This window comes from Trichomycterus rosablanca, chromosome 15 (assembly GCF_030014385.1).
Source record: "Trichomycterus rosablanca isolate fTriRos1 chromosome 15, fTriRos1.hap1, whole genome shotgun sequence".
Classification (NCBI taxonomy): domain Eukaryota; kingdom Metazoa; phylum Chordata; class Actinopteri; order Siluriformes; family Trichomycteridae; genus Trichomycterus; species Trichomycterus rosablanca.
Genome location: NC_086002.1, coordinates 31,767,032 through 31,787,031, shown reverse-complemented (window position 1 = coordinate 31,787,031; position 20,000 = coordinate 31,767,032). Strand labels below are relative to the sequence as shown.

Below are 20,000 nucleotides of genomic sequence, written 5' to 3'. Positions count from 1 at the left end.
AGAAGCATTTAATTATGCTGCCGGACGCTGATCCTGATGTTAGAAGGCGTGTCCCAATGCTTTTGTCTATATAGTGTGTGTGTGTGTGTGTGTGTGTGTGTGTACCATATAGTGATGGTGTATAAATGTTCTTTACTATTTATAATGTGTTATGAATGAATGGTGTTTTTCCCTCCCACCAGCAGAGGTCAGTAGTACAGAGCACCACCAAGAGCCAGAGTGGACAGCTGGGAGTCAGCGGCCTGCACATCACACCGGAGGTAAAGCCACAGTCATACATGCACATACGGCCCGAGTTCCGATCTCAGCTCTGCTACCCTCTAGCGGGCACGATCGCCATCAGTCTGCTGGGTGGGAAAAGACGGGACTAAAAAAATGAAAAGTGGGCGGGGTCTTTAATCGCCGTGTAAGGACCCTGGTTAGTAGCCCGAAGCTGCTGTACAGAAGTGAAGGAATGTGGAGCTAAGCAGGGCGGGGCCATACAGAGTTTAGCGTGTCTCTGGGTGGGGCTGTAGAAGCAGCACCGGATTCACAATCAGGAATCGGATATGACTAAATCTGGAGACGTACAGTTACGTGTCTGCATTTAACCTGTGTGTGTGTGTGTGTGTGTGTGTGTAGATCTCTCAAGTTGGCCAGCATGTCTACTCCAACCAGTATGTGGACGGAGACAGCAGCTACGACAGCACACCCATGTAAGATCAAACACTTCTTTGATGTCTCTGATTTCTATTTGATGTCTCTGATTTCTATTTGATGTCTCTGATTTCTCTTTGATGTCTATTTGATGTCTCTGATCTCTCTTTGATGTCTATTTGATGTCTCTGATCTCTCTTTGATGTCTATTTGATGTCTCTGATCTGTCTTTGATGTTTATTTGATGTCTCTGATCTCTCTTTGATGTCTATTTGATGTCTCTGATCTCTCTTTGATATCTCTTTGATGTTCCTTTGACTTTTCTTTGATTTTCTTTAATGTCTCTGATGTCTCTTTGATGTATCTGATTTATCTTTGATGTCTATTTGATGTCTCTGATTTATCTTTTATGTATCTTTGATGTCCCTTTGACTTCTTTGTCTCTGATTTCTCTTTGATGTCTATTTGATGTCTCTGATTTCTCTTTGATGTCTATGATTTTAATTTGATTTCTCTTTGATGTCTATTTGATATCTCTGATTTCTCTTTGATGTCTATGATTTCTTCTTTAAGTCTATTTGATGTCTCTGATTTGTCTTTGATGTCTTTGATTTGTCTTTGATGTCTATGATTTCAATTTGATTTCTCTTTGATGTCTATTTGATATCTCTGATTTCTCTTTGATGTCTATGATTTCTTTTTTAAGTCTATTTGATGTCTCTGATTTGTCTTTGATGTCTTTGATTTCTCTTTGATGTCTACTTGATTTGTTCAATTTCTCTTTGATGTCTATGATTTCAATTTAATTTCTCTTTGTCTATTTGATGTCTATGATTTCTCTTTGATGTCTATTTGATGTCTATGATTTGTCTTTGATGTTTATTTGATGTCTATGATTTCTCTTTGATGTCTGTTTGATGTCTATGATTTGTCTTTGATGTTTATTTGATGTCTATGATTTCTCTTTGATGTCTGTTTGATGTCTATGATTTCTCTTTGATGTCTATTTGATGTGTTCGATTTCTCTTTGATGTCTACTTGATTTGTTCAATTTCTCTTTGATGTCTATTTGATGTCGATGATTTCTCTTTGATGTCTATTTGATGTCCATGATTTCTCTTTGATGTTTATTTGATGTCTATGATTTCTCTTTGATGTCTATTTGATGTCTATGATTTCTCTTTGATGTCTATTTGGTGTCTATGATTTCTCTTTGATGTCTATTTGATGTGTTCGATTTTCTCTTTGATGTCTATGATTTCTATTTAATTTCTCTTTGATGTCTATGATTTATTTTTTAAGTCTATTTGATGTCTGATGTCTTTGATTTCTCTTTGATGTCTACCTGATTTGTTCAATTTCTCTTTGATGTCTGATTTCAATTTAATTTCTCTTTGTCTATTTGATGTCTATGATTTCTCTTTGATGTCTATTTGATGTCTATGATTTCTCTTTGATGTTTATTTGATGTCTATGATTTCTCTTTGATGTCTGTTTGATGTCTATGATTTCTCTTTGATGTCTATTTGATGTGTTCGATTTCTCTTTGATGTCTACTTGATTTGTTCAATTTCTCTTTGATGTCTATTTGATGTCGATGATTTCTCTTTGATGTCTATTTGATGTCCATGATTTCTCTTTGATGTTTATTTGATGTCTATGATTTCTCTTTGATGTCTATTTGATGTCTATGATTTCTCTTTGATGTCTATTTGATGTGTTCGATTTCTCTTTGATGTCTACTTGATGTGTTCAATTTCTCTTTGATGTCTCTGATTTCTATTTAATTTCTCTTTGATGTCTCTGATTTCTCTTTGATGTCTATTTGATGTCTCTGATTTCTCTTTGATGTCTATTTGATGTCTCTGATTTCTCTTTGATGTCTATTTGATGTCTATTTGATGTCTCTGATTTCTCTTTGATGTCTATTTGATGTCTCTTTTGGGATTTCTCTCTCCCGTCAGTCGTTCCGGTAGCTACACGTACCCAGAATCCTCCCTGTACAGCCAGGCCACGCCCTCCAGCCAGTACTACAGTGACCCGCCCGCGTCCGGATCTCAGGTCTCCACCCCGGTGACCTCGCAGCCCGTGAGTGCGGGATTCTCGGGCGGAGGAGGAGGCTCGGGGGTCTCAGCGACGGCAGGAGGGTCTTCGTCCGCAGGGGGCGGGGCCAGCGGGGGAGGGACGGGAAGTTACGCCATCCCGCCCGGGTACATGCTGGGAGGAGCGAGTCAGAACTATTCTCACCCGCCCCGAGCGTCACCCGCCACGGTGAGTACGCAGCTCAGAATAATCATGGGAAGGCAGCAACAGTTTAGGGAAGGCCTAAAAATCTGAATATGATGAAGGTTCAGCGTTTATGAAATAAAGTCACAGGTTCGAATCTCCCCGTCTGTGGTGCAGTTGCAGTGGCTGTGTGAGAACTACGAGACGTCGGAGGGCGTGAGTCTGCCCCGCTGCACCCTGTACTGTCACTACCTGCTGCACTGCCAGGAGGCCAAACTGGAGCCCGTCAACGCCGCCTCGTTCGGCAAGCTCATCCGCTCGGTGTTCATGGGTCTGCGCACCAGACGCCTCGGCACCAGGTACACGCTCTCACGGCTGTGGTCAAGGGACGCGTTATCTCACTGTAGTATAGTTATAGGGGTATAGCATATTGTAGTGTAGTTATAGCAGTATAGTATAGTTGCAGTAGTATAGTATAATCATAGTAGTATAGTTATAGTAGTAAAGTTATATTGATACAGTATAATCATAGTAGTAAAGTTATAGTAGTATAGTATGTAGTGGTTTAGTTATAGTAGTGAAGTATAATTATAGTAATACAGTACAGTTATAGTTATAGTAGTATAGTTATAGTATAGTATATAGTAGTGTAATTATAGTAGTATAGTGTAGTTATAGTAGTTTTACAAAGTTATAGTAGTATAGTTACATTAGTATAGTTACAGTAGTATAGTATAGTTATAGTAGTATACTTACAGCAGTATAATTATAGTAGTTTAGTATAACTATATTAGTATAGTTATAGACATAGTATAGTTATATTAATATAGTTACAGCAATATAGTTATAGTAACATAGTAAAGTTATATTAGTATAGTAATAGACGTATAGTTTAGTTATATTAGTGTAGTTACAGTAGTATAGTTATAGTAATATAGTATAGTTTTATTAGTATAGTTACAGTAGTATAGTATAGTTATAGTAGTATACTTACAACAGTATAATTATAGTAGTTTAGTACAGCTATATTAGTATAGTTATAGACGTATAGTTATATTAGTATAGTTACAGCAATATAGTTATAGTAACAGTAAATTTATATTACTATAGTTATAGTAGTATAGTATAGTTATATTAGTGTAGTTACAGCAGTATAGTTATAGTAATATAGTATAGTTTTATTAGTATAGTTACAGTAGTATAGTATAGTTATAGTAGTATACTTACAGCAGTATAATTATAGTAGTTTAGTACAGCTATATTAGTATAGTTATAGACGTATAGTTTAGTTTTATTAGTATAGTTACAGTAGTATAGTATAGTTATAGTAGTAGTTACAGCAGTATAATTATAGTAGTTTAGTACAGCTATATTAGTATAGTTATAGACGTATAGTTATATTAGTATAGTTACAGCAATATAGTTATAGTAACAGTAAAGTTATATTACTATAGTTATAGTAGTATAGTATAGTTATATTAGTGTAGTTACAGCAGTATAGTTATAGTAATATAGTATAGTTTTATTAGTATAGTTATAGTAGTATAGTATAATTATAGTAATATAGTTATAGTAAGAGTTATAGTAGTATAGTCATAGTGTAGTATAGTATATAGTAGTGAAGTTCCAGTAGTATAGTGTAGTTATAGTAGTATAGTTCCAGTAATATAGTGTAGTTATAGTAGTATAGTAGTTGTTAATATAGTTACAGTAGTATAGTGTAGTTATAGTAGTATAGTAGTTGTTAATATAGTTACAGTAGTATAGTTTACTATAGTTGTAGTAGTATAGTTATAGTAATACAGCATAGTCATAGTAGTGTAGTTATAGCAGTATAGTATAGTTATAGTAGTATAGTTATAGAAGGTGTTTCCATAACAACAAACAACCCCAGTATTACAGCAAGTGCCCCGAAGGCAAGGTTCAAACCTATTTATGTAATGCAGCAGTGCAGCACTAGCACCTGTACCCCTGTGAACCATCAAACAAGCGTGCACACGTGTGTGTACAGACTCACAAATGATTCATGTGTGTTAATGGATAAACATAATAGATTGTGTGTGCGCGCGTGTTTGTGTGTGTGTGTGTTTGTGTGTGTGTGTGTGTGTGTGTGTGTGCACGCGTGCGTTTTCAGAGGGAACTCGAAGTACCACTACTACGGCCTTCGGATCAAGGCCAGCTCCCCTCTGCTCCGGCTCATGGAGGATCAGCAGCACCTGGCCATGAGGCAACAGCCCTTCTCCCAAAAGCACAGGTGTGTGTGTGTGTGTGTGTGAATTCATCAGTCACCATGGTTATTCATCAGTCTAAATACGATCAGAATCAGACACTAAAGAAGCTTCAGACGTTCCTAACGTTTTTTCCCCCCTAATTTTAGGATCCGACCGGTGCAGAAGTTCGAGGGAATGACCAACGGGATGGGCATAGGGGTGGGACAGGGAGCAGGACCGGGGGCGGGGATGCCCGACATCAGCTCCCAAGTTCATCAGTACCAGCAGTTTTTGGGTAAGGTGCCAGAAATACGTAATCAATGGAATTCTCATCATCACTCACCTTATTTATTTTTTATAATTCCTGATGTCTCGTCCCGTCTGTCTCGCTCTCAGACACGTCTCACTCTCTGCCCGAGTTCCCGGAGATCGACCTGCAGGGTAAAGCTCTGCCCGACGGGATCCTTCTGGAAGACATCCGGGCCTTCAGGCAGCTCTACCGGGAACACTGTGAGGTAATGATGGATGACCTCGGGTTGCCGGATCCAGAATTCAGGCGTGTAAAACCCCCCCCCTACAAAAACACTACTGGTGGTAGTTGAGGGAGGGAAGGTCGGACTGGTTTGCTCTTCCTGCTTACTTACTCAAGACCAAAATCAAAATCATAGTGTGTGTACTGTATATATTAATAATGTATAATCTCAGATGTACTGTCGACCTGCCAGGCAGCCAAACAGACCTGATTGGATGTGTCTGGGGGTGGAATGGTCGATTCGCCTGGACGAACAATAGATGATTTGGCTGTACAGTTATAGTATAGTTACAGAAGTATAGTTATTTTAGAATAGTTATAGTAGTATAGTGTAGGTATAGTAGTATATAGTATTTTAGTAGTATAGTACAGTTATTTTAGTAAAGTTGTAGTAAAATAGTACAGTTACAGTAGTATAGTTATTTTAGTACAGTTTAGTTGTAGTAGTATAGTAGTTATAGTAGTATAGTGTAGGTAAAGTAGTATATAGGATTATTGTAGTGTAGTACAGTTATTGTAGCATAGTTATTGTAGTAAGTTTGTAGTAATATAGTAAATTTTTAAGAGTATAGTTATTTTAGTATAGTATAGTTGTAGTAGTATAGTGTAGTTAGAAGTATAGTACAGTTGTAGTGGTATAGTATATAGTAGTATAGTAGTTATTGTGGTAAAGTTGTAGTAATATAGTATAGTTATAGAAGTATAGTGTAGTTGTAGTAGCATAGTATAGTCATAGTAGTATAGTTATAGCAGTATACTATTATTATAGCAATATAGTACAGTTACAGTAGTATAGCATAGTACAATAATATGGTTGTAGTAGTATAGTTATAATAGTATAGTATAGATATAATAGTATAGTTATACTAGTATAATGTAGTTAATAGTATAATATATTTATAGTAATATAGTTATAGTAGTACAGTTACAGTAATAGTAGTATTGTATAGTTATAGTAGTATAGTTGTATATTAGTTACAGTAATAGTAATATAGTTATAGTAGTATAGTGTAGCTATTGTAGTATTGTCTTAGTAGTATAGTACATTTATAGCAGTATACTATTGTTATAGTAATATAGTATAGTTACAGTAGTATAGCATAATATAATAGTATAGTTATAGTAGTGTAGTTATAGAAGTACAGTATAGTTATAAGAGTATAGCATAGTATAATAGTATAGTTGTAGTAGTATAGTTATAGTACTACTACAGTATATAGTATAATATAAAGCAGTACAGGTATAGTATATAGTTTTATAGTAGTATAGTACAATTATAAGAATAGTATATTATAATAGTATAGTTGTAGTATAGTCATAGTAGTATTGTTATAGTAGTATAGTACGGTTATAAGAGTAGTATATTATAATAGTATAGTTGTAGTATAGTATAGTCATGGTAGTATTGTTATAGTAGTATAGTACGGTTATAAGAGTAGTATATTATAATAGTATAGTTGTAGTATAGTATAGTCATAGTAGTATTGTTATAGTAGTATAGTACGGTTATAAGAGTAGTATATTATAATAGTATAGTTGTAGTATAGTATAGTCATGGTAGTATTGTTATAGTAGTATAGTACGGTTATAAGAGTAGTATATTATAATAGTATAGTTGTAGTATAGTATAGTCATGGTAGTGTTATAGTAGTACAGTACAGTTATAAGAGTATAACATAGTACAATAGTATAGTTGTAGTAGTATAGTGTAGTTATAGTAGATAGGAGTATGGTATAGTAGTATAATACAGTTATGGTAGTATAGTTATATTAGTATAGTTATATGATATAGTATTATAGTACAGTTATGGTAGTATAGTTATAGTAATAGTAGTATAGTGAAGTCATAGTAGTATAGTATAGTCATGTAGTATAGTACAGTTATTGTTGTATAACTTAAGTAATAGTAGTATAGTATAGTTGTAGAAGTATAGTTATAGTAGTATAGTACAGTTATGTAGTATAGTTGTAGTAGTATAGTACAGTTATTGTAGTATAACTTAAGTAATAGTAGTATAGTATAGTCATGTAGTATAGTAGTTATTGTAGTATAACTTAAGTAATAGTAGTATAGTATAGTTGTAGTAGTATAGTACAGTTATGGTAGTATAGTTATAGTAATAATAGTATAGTTATAGTAGGCGCTTCCATAACAACAAAAACAGACCTGATTGGCTGTGTCCGAGGGTGGAACGGTCGATTCACCTGGACGAACGATAGACGATTTGTCTGAACGGAGGGGGTACAGATTGACGCCATGTACCAGGTATCCCCTGCTAGAACCGGACCCACCGTTACCCTGACCGTGTGTGTATGACAGGCTATAGTGGACGTCATGGTGAACCTGCAGTTTCCTCTGGTGGAGACCCTGTGGAAGAGCTTCTGGAGACTCGGCGAGGGCCCGACCGGCGACATGAACCCGCTCGACCTGTGAGTGTCCGCACCCATGACCGCGCCCGTTCCTCTCTCGTGGAACCCTCACCCGCTCACGCTCCTCTCTCGTGCCCCTCTAGGAACGCCGAATCCGAGAAGCGCCTCCCCAAAGCCTGTCTGGTGCAGCTGTGCAAGTACGAGCCGGTTCTGCACTGGAGCCGCAACTGCGACAACACGCTGTACCAGAGCCTGGTGGAGATCCTGATCCCGGACGTGCTCACACCCATACCCAGTGAGTCCCTCAGCACCCTGCACCACCTACACACCACCCTGCACCACCCACACACCATCCTGCACCACCAACACACCACCCTGCATCACCCACACACCACCAACACACCACCCTGCATCACCCACACACCACCCTGCATCACCTACACACCACCCTGCACCACCTACACACCACCCTGCACCACCAACACACCACCCTGCACCACCTACACACCACCCTGCACCACCTACACACCACCCTGCACCACCCACACACCACCCTGCACCACCTACACACCACCCTGCACCACCTACACACCACCCTGCACCACCCACACACCACCCTGCACCACCTACACACCACCCTGCACCATCTACACACTGATACACAACACCTAAACACCACTACACATCTACACACCAGTAACACTGATACACACAGTACCAGACCCCTGTTAGAAAACTTGGTGCTGGAACCAGAACGGTTCCTGAAAAGGTTCCTGAACCTAAACGTGGATTGTTGTGCAGGTGCCTTAACCCAAGCCATCCGCAACTGTGCCAAGAGTTTAGAGAGCTGGCTGACCAGCGCCATGATGAACATACCGGAGGAGATGGTCCGCGTGAAGGTCAGTCACACACACACACACACACACATACACACAGATGCACTGTAGTTACAGTATATATACCTCTGTATATATATATATATGTGTGTGTGTGTGTGTGTGTGTGTGTGTAGGTGGTGTGTGCAGGTGCGTTTGCGCAGACGTTGCGCAGGTACACGTCTCTGAATCACCTGGCTCAGGCTGCTCGCGCCGTCCTGCAGAACTCAGCTCAGATCACACAGATGCTCAGTGACCTCAACCGAGTGGACTTCAACAACGTCCAGGTACACACACACACACACACACACTTTAACAGTGTCCAGAGGTACACAACTACAAACGACAGTACACAGACGACCCATCCTCTGTGTGTGTGTGTGTGTGTGTGTGTGTGTGAGCAGGAGCAGGCCTCCTGGGTGTGTGCCTGTGAGGAGAGGACAGTACAGAGGATCGAGCAGGACTTTAAGACGACCCTGCAGCAGCAGAAGTCCCTGGAGCAGTGGGCCGCGTGGCTGGACGACGTCGTCACCCACGTCCTCAAGCCCTACACGTCCAGTCCGTCCTTCACCAAGGCTGCCAAACACTTCCTGCTCAAGTGGAGCTTCTACAGGTACGCACACACACAGACACACTCCACACCCATTGGCTGAATTCTACACACACACACACACTCACACTCTCCGTCTGGGCCCACAGCTCCATGGTGATCAGGGATCTGACTCTGCGCAGCGCGGCCAGTTTCGGATCCTTCCACCTGATCAGGCTTCTCTACGACGAGTACATGTACTACCTGGTGGAGCACAGAGTCGCCAAGGCTAGAGGAGAAACGGCCATCGCAGTGATGGGAGAGGTAAGCACACACACACACACACACACACACACATATATGCAAGTATCACACTCAGCAGCTCAGCAAGGGTAGGCATCTGAACACTTTTGGTCATGCGGTTGGTGGCGTCCGAACACTTTTGTTCATGTGGTTGGTGGCGTCTGAATACCACATGTTGGTGGCGTCCAAATACTTTAGGTCATGCAGTTAGTGGGGTCTAGATATTTTTGGTCATGTGGTTGGTGGCGGCCGGATATTTTTGGTCATGCAGTTAGTGGCGTCCGAATACTTTCGGTCAAGCGGTTGGTGGCGTCCGAATACTTTCGGTCAAGCGGTTGGTGGCGTCCGAATATTTTCGGTCAAGCGGTTGGTGGCGTCCGAATATTTTCGGTCAAGCGGTTGGTGGCGTCCGAATATTTTCGGTCAAGCGGTTGGTGGCGTCCGAATACTTTCGGTCAAGCGGTTGGTGGCGTCCGAATGTTTTTAGTCATGTGGTTGGTGTGCGTCTGGATACTTTTGGTCATGAAGTTGGTGCGTCTGAATGTTTTCGGTCAAACGGTTGGTGGCGTCCGAATACTTTTGGTCAAGCGGTTGATGGCGTCCGGATATTTTCGGTCATACGGTTGGTGGCGTCCAAATACTTTAGGTCATGCAGTTAGTGGCGTCCGAATACTTTCGGTCAAGCGGTTGGTGGCGTCCGAATACTTTTGGTCATGTGGTTGGTGGCGGCTGGATATTTTTGGTCAAGCGGTTGGTGGCGTCCGAATACTTTTGGTCAAATGGTTGGTGGCGTCCGAATACTTTTGGTCATGCGGTTGGTGGCGTCCGAACACTTTTGGTCATGTGGTTGGTGGCGTCTGAATACCACATGTTGGTGGCGTCCAAATACTTTAGGTCATGCAGTTAGTGGCGTTCGAATACTTTCGGTCAAGCGGTTGGTGGCTTCCGAATACTTTCGGTCAAGCGGTTGGTGGCGTCCGCAGTTAGTGGGGTCTAGATATACTTTCGGTCAAGCGGTTGGTGGCGTCCGAATACTTTCGGTCAAGCGGTAGGTGGCGTCCGAATACTTTCGGTCAAGCGGTCGGTGGCGTCCGAATACTTTCGGTCAAGCGGTCGGTGGCGTCCGAATACTTTCGGTCAAGCGGTCGGTGGCGTCCGAATACTTTCGGTCAAGCGGTCGGTGGCGTCCGGATATTTTCGGTCATACGGTTGGTGGCGTCCAAATACTTTAGGTCATGCAGTTAGTGGCGTCTAGATATTTTTGGTCATGCGGTTGGTGGCGTCCGAATACTTTCGGTCATGTGGTTGGTGGCGTCCAAATACTTTAGGTCATGCGGTTGGTGGCGTCCGAATACTTTCGGTCATGTGGTTGGTGGCGTCCAAATACTTTAGGTCATGCGGTTAAGTGGCGTTCGAATATTTTTTAATCATGCAGTTGGTGGCGTCTGGATAGTTTTGGTCATGCGGTTAAGTGGCGTCCGAATACTTTTGGTCATGTAGTTGGTGCCGTTCGAATACTTTTGGTCAAGCGGTTGGTGGCGACCGAATATTTTTAATCAGGTGGTTGGTGGCGTCCGAATACTTTTGGTCATGTAGTTGGTGGCGTTCGAATACTTTTGGTCATGCGGTTGGTGCAGACGTTCAGTAGATCAACCTGCCTTTCAAAAAATGAATGGAAGTGAATGGGGCAAAAATGGGTATAAAGACGGGCGTGGCCGCTGAGCGGGTGGGCGTATCTACGAGCCGTATAGAAGCCGCGATATCTCGAAATGTTACCATCTACCGTGCATGATATTGTGGAAAGATTCACACTCATAATCAGGCGTCCCAATACTTTTGACCGTACTGTGTATTATTCAGGAGGGGGCAGTTACTGACCGTTCGTTCCCGTTGTGTGTTTCCCCAGTTTTCCAACATCGGCCGAAACAGCCTGGCGGATACGGAGAAAGGTACCAAACTCCCGTCGCTAACGGCGACCGTCCTCGCCTCTCGCGTCCCAGTGCGCTAACGTAACCCGCGCGCGTGTGTGTGTGTGTGTGTGTGTGTGTGTTAGACGAGGAGGAAGAGGAGGACGACGAGAGCGACGAGGATCAGATGTCGGTCCTGGCCGAGTCCAGCGGCGTGGGGGAGGAGCCTCTCGAACCGCCGGCCAAACTGGCCCGAACGGAGCTGTTGAACAGCGCGCACGACTAACACACACACACACACACACACACACACACACACACACACACACACACACTGTACACTTCCAATCTCAGCGGCGCTGCCGACCTGGCGGGGCGTCCACACAGACACGAAAGGCTCGGACACTGGGCGCGATCACGTCCGTGTGGACGCCCGGTCGGTCGATAGCACCGCTGAGATTCGAACCTGGTTCAGCCTCAGGTCTGATGTATGTAAACTTATAACTTCAGCTGCACACACACACACACACTATATGGTCAAAAGTATTGGGACACCTGAGCATCAGCTTGTTGGACATTCTTTCTTTCTTTCTACAAGACCTCGGAGTGCGTCGGTGGGGATTAGAAGGCGTGTCCACATACTTTTGGCCGTAGGTGATGTCTCGAATGTCTCGTGCCACGCAGGTTTGCCTTATTCTTTAGCAGAGTTCTATATTCTATTACCTCTATATAAAAGATGAATCTTTATATTCGTCCGATGCCTTACGTTGATTTCGGATGCCTTAACGCGTGTGAATATTAGAGCCGGCACTTGATCAGGACCCCGCCCGCTTTTCTGACCCGAAAAATATCGACGGCTGGACGAGTCACAGGGTTCGGCGGGTTTTAAACGCAACCGTTGAAGCACTCGGTGCCAAATCTGTGAGCGAATTGCCAATCGGAGGTTTTTTCCACCATCTACCGTGCACGATATTGTGGAAAGATTCAAAGAATCCGCCCTAGAAGCCGACGCCCACGTGGGATGATCTAGTTCCCACCCACCACTTGCTTTTGACTCCCAGACGGTCTCACTCTGCTCTCGCAGGTGAAAAGATGTGGCCAACGGACCGTCTCGTTCCGGAGGAGTCTGTTCTAGCTGCGAAGAGGGCGGGGCCGCTCCATGACGATTATCATATCGATGCCTTAGACGGTCATGCTTCGGGTCCCCGCCACCCCACACGTCGGTACATATAGTGGGAGGATGTTTAGGAGGAAGCACGTGTTGGCCATCACGCCCTCGAGCGAACACAAGGCGTCAGTCAGTCATTGTATATCCTTAAGCCGCCTTTGTAAAAACCCGCAGCTCCGTGTCACTTTAATAGCGATCGTGACGTAGTGATGATAAGGGCAAATATGAATATAGGATTTTTTGGGATTATACTGTATATTACAACCCCAAATCAGAAAAAGTTGGGACGGGATGGAAAATGCAAATCGTTTTTCTTACATTGACTTCTATTTGATGTCGGACAGGATGAACCTGAGATGTTTCATCTTTTATTCATTAATAAACCTCATTCCTACATTTCAGACCCGCAACACATTCCAAAAAAAGTTGGGACAGTAAAGCATTCACCACTTTGTAAAGTTTTTAGCTTTTATTTTTGGGGGGGGGGGGGTCAAAATCCTCCACACGTTCTCTACTGGGGACCGGTCAGGACTGCAGGCGGGCCGGTCCAGCACCCGTACCCTCTTCTTCATGACTCGGCCTTTCCTGGATGCTGCTTTTGTACCAAACCATGATTACAATCACATCGTTATTGAGTTTTTTCACCTCATTATTAGCCCTAAATTACCCCCGTCCTAACTTTTTTGGAATCTGTTGCGGGCCTGAAATGCAGGAATGGACGTTTATTAATGAATGAAATGAAACGCTGCAACCAGAGCCGGATTCCGAGTACGTGGTTTTCGAATCCAGCCCTGCCTCACCGGTCCGAGGCCGGGCGGCTGTATGAGCAACGATTGGCCGGTTGCTCAGTCGGGGGGGGGGGGGGGGGGGGCTGGACAAAGAACCGGATGTGGGTCTCTCTCTGTCAGAATGCGATTAACGAGCTCTGCCGGCTGATTAGAGGCGCCCGCACAAGAGATGAGGAAGGGTGCTCTCAGGGTGTGTCTCTCCGCATGCAACGCTAGGTGGCGCCACACTCATGGGCTGGGTTAGGTTCGATCTCCTCGGTCAGGGCAGGGTTCGGCGTAGACAGAGAGGAAGCACGATGCAAATTGAACAATTGGATGCGCTAAAGGGGGAGAAAAATTTTAAAATAAATAAATAAATTAATTAATTAAATTAAGTTGAACAGATAAAAGATGAAATATCTCAGGTTCATCCTGTCTGACATCAAATAAAAGTCAAAGTAAATGTAAGAAACTGTGTTTTTTATTATTTGCATTTTCCATAGTGTCCCAACTTTTTCTGATTTGGGGTCGTATTTATTACAACATTTCTAAATATCAGGATTTTATTTTTACCCCTGACCGACATTTATTCATTCTCACTAACCGCTTTATTATAGTCCGCCGGGTTCGAATCCACGACTGGAAAACGCACTGCAGAAGCGAGGATCGAACCCGGGCCCCCGGACACCACATTGTTGTGTGGCACCTACTCTACATAGTGCCAGACTTGTATCACCCCCCCCCCCCCCAGTTTGGTCATTGTTACGAATCCGGGAGCCGAAAGTAGAAAAAAAAGAAAAAAAACCACCCAAAGTCCGGTCATCCCGCCCTAGCAGAAACGTGTCAGCTGCACGCACTGCCAGTTACGCACGCTAGATGGCGCCCGGTGACCGGAACGGCTTTGATCTTCGTGTCCGCTCTCTTTTGTTTTGAGCTCTATTTATAATCTTTGCATGAACGATCGCTGCCCCCGTGTGTAACGATCGTACCCCTCGTGCCTTTGGCGATTCGCCTCCGACGGCGGCTTTAACCGTACGAGTCGATCCAGAGCGGCTGCTTATCGTGCTGGTGTGAACCGATCTATGCAGAGACGTGATTTCCCAGAATTCCTGCCTCCGTGTCGTTTTTATTGGTACACTTTTGTGTGACGACGTTTGTGTTGTTATTTTTCCCCCTCAATCGATATTAAAATCGTTTATAAATCGTCTGTGTGTCGGTCGTGTCGTCATTGATTCGATTTACTTCGCTACGGAGACGTGGAACTTGGTGTAAAGAGCACCGACGCCGGACCCCTGAGCCGGCGGGAGCAGAAAAGACTCCGGGAACCGTATTGAAATATATTTATTCGAGAAGCTTCTCACGGGACGAAGTCTGTGTGTGGGAATTTGTGCCTCGATATATCACACCTGCAATGTGCAGAGCAGTCTCCGCGCCTCATCACCTCCACCCGCTGGGGTAAAGAAGCGAGTGGTAAAGGGATTGTAATCGGGACCCTTCAAGACTTGAAGGGTCTTGCTCGGGGGTCCAACAGAAGCAACCTGGCAGAGACGTGGTTTGATATCTCCGCCCCTCACGTGCACGGTTGTGACCCGACAGGCATCGACGCACATGCGGAGCAGTCTCTGCGCCTCATCACCTCCACCCGATAGTCCGGACCTTAGGCTGGGGTAAAGAAGCGAGTGGTAAGTGGCAAAGGGATTGTAGTCGGGACCCTTCAAGACTTGCTCAGGGGTCTCGAACAGACAACCTTCTGATTACCAGTCCGGTACCTTAAAGACTGATGAGGGGTCCAGTGATACCAGTGACTCGGCTACCGTCAGCCCAGAGTCTGATATCTCCGCCCCTCACGTGCACGCTTGTGACCCGACAGGCATCGACGTGCACGTTTCTAATGTATCGGCGCACATGCGGAGCAGTCTCCGCGCCTCATCACCTCCACCCGGGGTACAGAAGCGAGTGCCAAGTGGCAAAGTGACTGTAGTCAAGACCCTTCAAGACCTGCTCAGGGGTCCAACAGTGGTAGACGTGGCTTGAACCAGCAACCCTTTTGGTTACTAGGGTTAATCGACTCCCTGATTAAAACGGACACGAATAATTCCAATACAGCACAAAGGTAACAACTAAAACGTGTATTTAAAAACAAACAAACAAACAAAAATAAGGTTTTGTTCGTTGCAGCGGTGGGAGTTCTAGTGCAGCAGCAGGACGTCCGGCTCGCTCCGTCCAGGTTCACGTCAGGGCATCGAGCTCCAGGAACCGGAGTAAGAACCGACGTACAGGACCGATCAAAGAACGATCCAAGTTCCTCGATCGCTGTCGGCGAGAACCTGAAGCGACGTACCTACGGAAACAGGAAGCACGCCCCACGTCCGTTATTATGCTCCTGAGGGTCAGGGTTCGAATCTAGCCCCCTGTGTTCTTAACCCCCCCCATGAGACACGCACCTTTGTGCAGAGCTTCGTTGGTCATGCGGTTGATGTAGCGCGAGCTGCTCTCGGGGACGAGCCACCTCATCACCGTGTTCACGCACGACTTCCTGTAGGAGCTCCACACACTGCCACTGGGAGAGAGAGACAGACAGAGAGAGAGACACTGGGGGTCAGCAACATTACAGAAACAACACCTTGGTTTGGTGTACGAGACAGACAGACGGATGAATGGAGAGATAGACAGAAATGGGTGGATAGATAGATTGACAGAAGGATGAATGGAGAGATAGACAGATGGAGGGATAGACAAACAGATAGAGAGACAGACAGATGGAGAGTTAGACAAATAGACAGATGAAAGAGAGATAGACGAATGGAGACAGACAGATGAATGGAGAGATAGACAGACAGACGGATGAATGGAGACAGACAGACGGATGGAGAGATAGACAAACAGAGATAGACAGACAGATGAATGGAGAGACAGACCGATAAATGGAGACAGACAGACGGATGAATGGAGAGAGACAGACAGATGGATGAATAGGGAGAGAGACAGACAGATGGATGAATAGGGAGATAGACAGATGAATGGAGAGACAGACAGACATGAATTGAGAGAGACAGACAGATGGAGGAATAGAGACAGATGGATGAATGGAGAGACAGACAGATGGAGGAATAGAGACAGACGGATGAATGGAGAGATAGACAGATGGAGGAATAGAGACAGATGGATGAATGGAGAGACAGACAGATGGAGGAATAGAGACAGACGGATGAATGGAGAGATAGACAGATGGAGGAATAGAGACAGATGGATGAATGGAGAGACAGACAGATGGAGGAATAGAGACAGACGGATGAATGGAGAGATAGACAGATGGAGGAATAGAGACAGATGGATGAATGGAGAGACAGACAGATGGAGGAATAGAGACAGACGGATGAATGGAGAGATAGACAGATGGAGGAATAGAGACAGATGGATGAATGGAGAGACAGACAGATGGAGGAAGAGAGACAGACGGATGAATGGAGAGATAGACAGATGGAGGAATAGAGACAGACGGACATGAATTGAGAGGGACAGACAGATGGAGGAATAGAGACAGATGGATGAATGGAGAGACAGACAGATGGAGGAAGAGAGACAGACGGATGAATGGAGAGATAGACAGATGGAGGAATAGAGACAGACGGATGAATGGAGAGACAGACAGATGGAGGAATAGAGACAGACGGATGAATGGAGAGATAGACAGATGGAGGAAGAGAGACAGACGGATGAATGGAGAGACAGACAGATGGAGGAATAGAGACAGACGGATGAATGGAGAGATAGACAGATGGAGGAATAGAGAGATAGACAGATGAATAGAGAGACAGACAGATGAATGGAGAGATAGACAGACAGATAGACAGACAGATGAATGGAGAGACAGACAGACATGAATTGAGAGAGACAGACAGATGGAGGAATAGAGACAGACGGATGAATGGAGAGATAGACAGAAGGGTGAAGAGAGAGACAGATGAATGGAGAGATAGACAGACAGATAGACAGACAGATGAATGGAGAGATAGACAGACAGATGAATGGAGAGATAGACAGACAGATGACTGGAGAGATAGACAGACAGATAGACAGATGAAAGGAGAGACAGACAGACATGAATTGAGAGACAGACAGATGGAGGAATAGAGACAGACGGATGAATGTAGAGATAGACAGATGAATGGAGAGATAGACAGACAGATAGACAGATGAATGGAGAGACAGACAGACATGAATTGAGAGAGACAGACAGATGGAGGAATAGAGACAGACGGATGAATGTAGAGATAGACAGACAGATAGACAGACAGATGAATGGGGAGATAGACAGACAGATAGACAGACAGATGAATGGGGAGATAGACAGACAGATGAATGGAGAGATAGACAGACAGATGAATGGAGAGATAGACACAGATAGACAGATGAATGGAGAGACAGACAGACATGAATTGAGAGACAGACAGATGGAGGAATAGAGACAGACGGATGAATGGAGACAGACAGAGAGACGGACGGGCAGAGTTGCACTGGTTACTCTATCTGAGTCACATGATCTGTACAGGTGAATCTGGCCCCTCCAATCAAAGTGCCGAGCAGGTTCGAAGAGGCGGTGCATAGCAACGGTCGCTAGGGAAAGATAAAAAATCATACCTTGTTTGACCTTTAACCTCGATGAGGTCGCCCACGCCGACGGTGCGGCAGGCGCCGGTGTTCAGATCCCAGCTGACCTGCAGGCTGGAGTGGTACGACTTAGGCCTGCCACACACACACACACACTCCAGGGTTATCGTTTGCATATCAACACTGTGTGTGTGTGTGTGTGTGTGTGTGTGTGTGTGTGTGTGTGTGTGTGTGTGTGTACCTGCTGTGTTCCTCTTCGCGGTTGGAGAAGGCGAGCAGCAGAAGTCCGATGTTTATCACCACTATGTTTGTCTCTGGGCAAACCTGTCGGCATGGAAACAGAGCTCAACATCAAAGAGTTGCCACGGCAACACACACACACACACACAGCCATGTAAATACTGGCACGCCGACTTTGAGTACTGAGACTCAGCGTAGGCTGATTAATCAGACCGTTAAAGGGTTCAGGACAGAAGTCACTTGGGTGTCGTTTTGGCTGTATGGTTCGGGTCAGTGTCCATAACAAAGTGTGTGTTCATGCTGAAAGATCATCTGCTGGGTGGTTCAAACCTCGACCAAAGACCACTGCGCCATGCAAGTTTGATGGGTGTCGTGTTCATGCGGGCACAGAGAAGCCACCGGGCACACGCACCTCTAAGATGACCACGTCGTAATCGCTGAAGGAGCAGAACTGGGCGGCCCACTCGGCGTCGTTCCTGATGACCTCGTTGATCAGATACTCGAAGTCCAGGGTCAGCTGCTCCACACATATGCACTATATATAACAGAGATGTTTAAAACCGAGTCATATCCCATTCCCCACCGGGAATCTGCTACCACTGGCACGAAGCCTGATCTGACCGGGGAGAGTCGGCGTGTCCGACCTGCGTCCGTTTTAAATCGCCCGCCGGTGCTACACCATGACCCCGCCCCCAACTGTGAACCCAAACTCTGAAACATCCTCCACAGGATAAACGATTCAATTGGTTTGATTCCATTTTTACTGGTTTTCTAACAGGATTCAACGATTCAATGACTAAATGATTCATTTGATTTGATTCTATTTTTTCTGGGTTTCTAACTTTCAATTCATTTGATTTGATTCTTTTTCTGGTTATCGAACATCCTCCACAGGATAAACGATTCAATGACTAAATGATTCATTCGAATTGATTCTAACATCCTCCACAGGACAAACGATTCAATGACTAAATGATTCATTCGAATTGATTCTAACATCCTCCACAGGATAAACGATTCAATGGCTAAATGATTCATTCGATTTGATTAAATTTTTTCTGGTTTTCTAACAGAATAAATGATTCAATGACTAAATGATTCATTCAATTTGATTCTTTTTTTTCTGGATGTCTAACATCCTCCACAAGATAAATGATAAACGATTCAATCACTAAATGATTCATTCGAATTAATTCTAACCTCCTCCACAGGATAAACGATTCAATGACTAAATGATTCATTCGAATTGATTCTAACACCCTCCACAAGATAAACGATTCAATAACTAAATGATTCATTCAAATTGATTCTAACATCCTCCACAAGATAAATAATTTAATGACTAAATGATTCATTTGAATTGATTCTAACATCCTCCACAGGACAAACGATTCAATGACTAAATGATTCATTCGAATTGATTCTAACATCCTCCATAGGATAAATGATTCAATGGCTAAATGATTCATTCGAATTGATTCTAACATCCTTCACAGGATAAACGATTCAATGACTAAATGATTCATTCGAATTGATTCTAACATCCTCCACAGGATAAACGATTCAATGACTAAATGATTCATTCGAATTGATTCTAACCTCCTCCACAGGATAAACGATTCAATG

General features: G+C 43.8%; 2 protein-coding genes across 5 annotated transcripts in view; one reads left to right on the top strand and one right to left on the bottom strand.

The window, feature by feature from the left end:
• rfx1b (regulatory factor X, 1b (influences HLA class II expression)) overlaps positions 1 to 12,335 on the top strand; it is a 21,560-nt gene extending 9,225 nt beyond the window's left edge. For 2 of the 3 annotated variants that reach the window (XM_063010650.1, XM_063010651.1), the window contains exons 4-18: positions 183 to 260; positions 622 to 695; positions 2,601 to 2,907; positions 3,040 to 3,221; positions 4,997 to 5,116; positions 5,240 to 5,367; positions 5,469 to 5,587; positions 7,925 to 8,034; positions 8,118 to 8,269; positions 8,776 to 8,873; positions 8,987 to 9,136; positions 9,254 to 9,462; positions 9,549 to 9,702; positions 11,588 to 11,630; positions 11,735 to 12,335. In XM_063010650.1, coding sequence (XP_062866720.1) covers positions 183 to 260; positions 622 to 695; positions 2,601 to 2,907; positions 3,040 to 3,221; positions 4,997 to 5,116; positions 5,240 to 5,367; positions 5,469 to 5,587; positions 7,925 to 8,034; positions 8,118 to 8,269; positions 8,776 to 8,873; positions 8,987 to 9,136; positions 9,254 to 9,462; positions 9,549 to 9,702; positions 11,588 to 11,630; positions 11,735 to 11,874 — 2,064 coding nt within the window. In that variant the 3' untranslated portion in view covers positions 11,875 to 12,335. The remainder of the gene's footprint in view (positions 1 to 182; positions 261 to 621; positions 696 to 2,600; positions 2,908 to 3,039; positions 3,222 to 4,996; positions 5,117 to 5,239; positions 5,368 to 5,468; positions 5,588 to 7,924; positions 8,035 to 8,117; positions 8,270 to 8,775; positions 8,874 to 8,986; positions 9,137 to 9,253; positions 9,463 to 9,548; positions 9,703 to 11,587; positions 11,631 to 11,734) is intronic. The other variant, XM_063010652.1, reaches the window with a different exon arrangement.
• A 3,302-nt stretch (positions 12,336 to 15,637) lies between these two features.
• The window catches only part of dcaf15 (DDB1 and CUL4 associated factor 15), a 17,107-nt gene continuing 12,744 nt past the window's right edge, over positions 15,638 to 20,000 (bottom strand). For both annotated transcript variants that reach the window (XM_063010653.1, XM_063010654.1), the window contains exons 9-13: positions 18,787 to 18,909; positions 18,376 to 18,458; positions 18,165 to 18,269; positions 15,968 to 16,083; positions 15,638 to 15,864 (exon numbers count right to left, since the gene is read on the bottom strand). In XM_063010653.1, the coding sequence (XP_062866723.1) occupies positions 15,809 to 15,864; positions 15,968 to 16,083; positions 18,165 to 18,269; positions 18,376 to 18,458; positions 18,787 to 18,909 (483 nt within the window). In that variant the 3' untranslated portion in view covers positions 15,638 to 15,808. The remainder of the gene's footprint in view (positions 15,865 to 15,967; positions 16,084 to 18,164; positions 18,270 to 18,375; positions 18,459 to 18,786; positions 18,910 to 20,000) is intronic.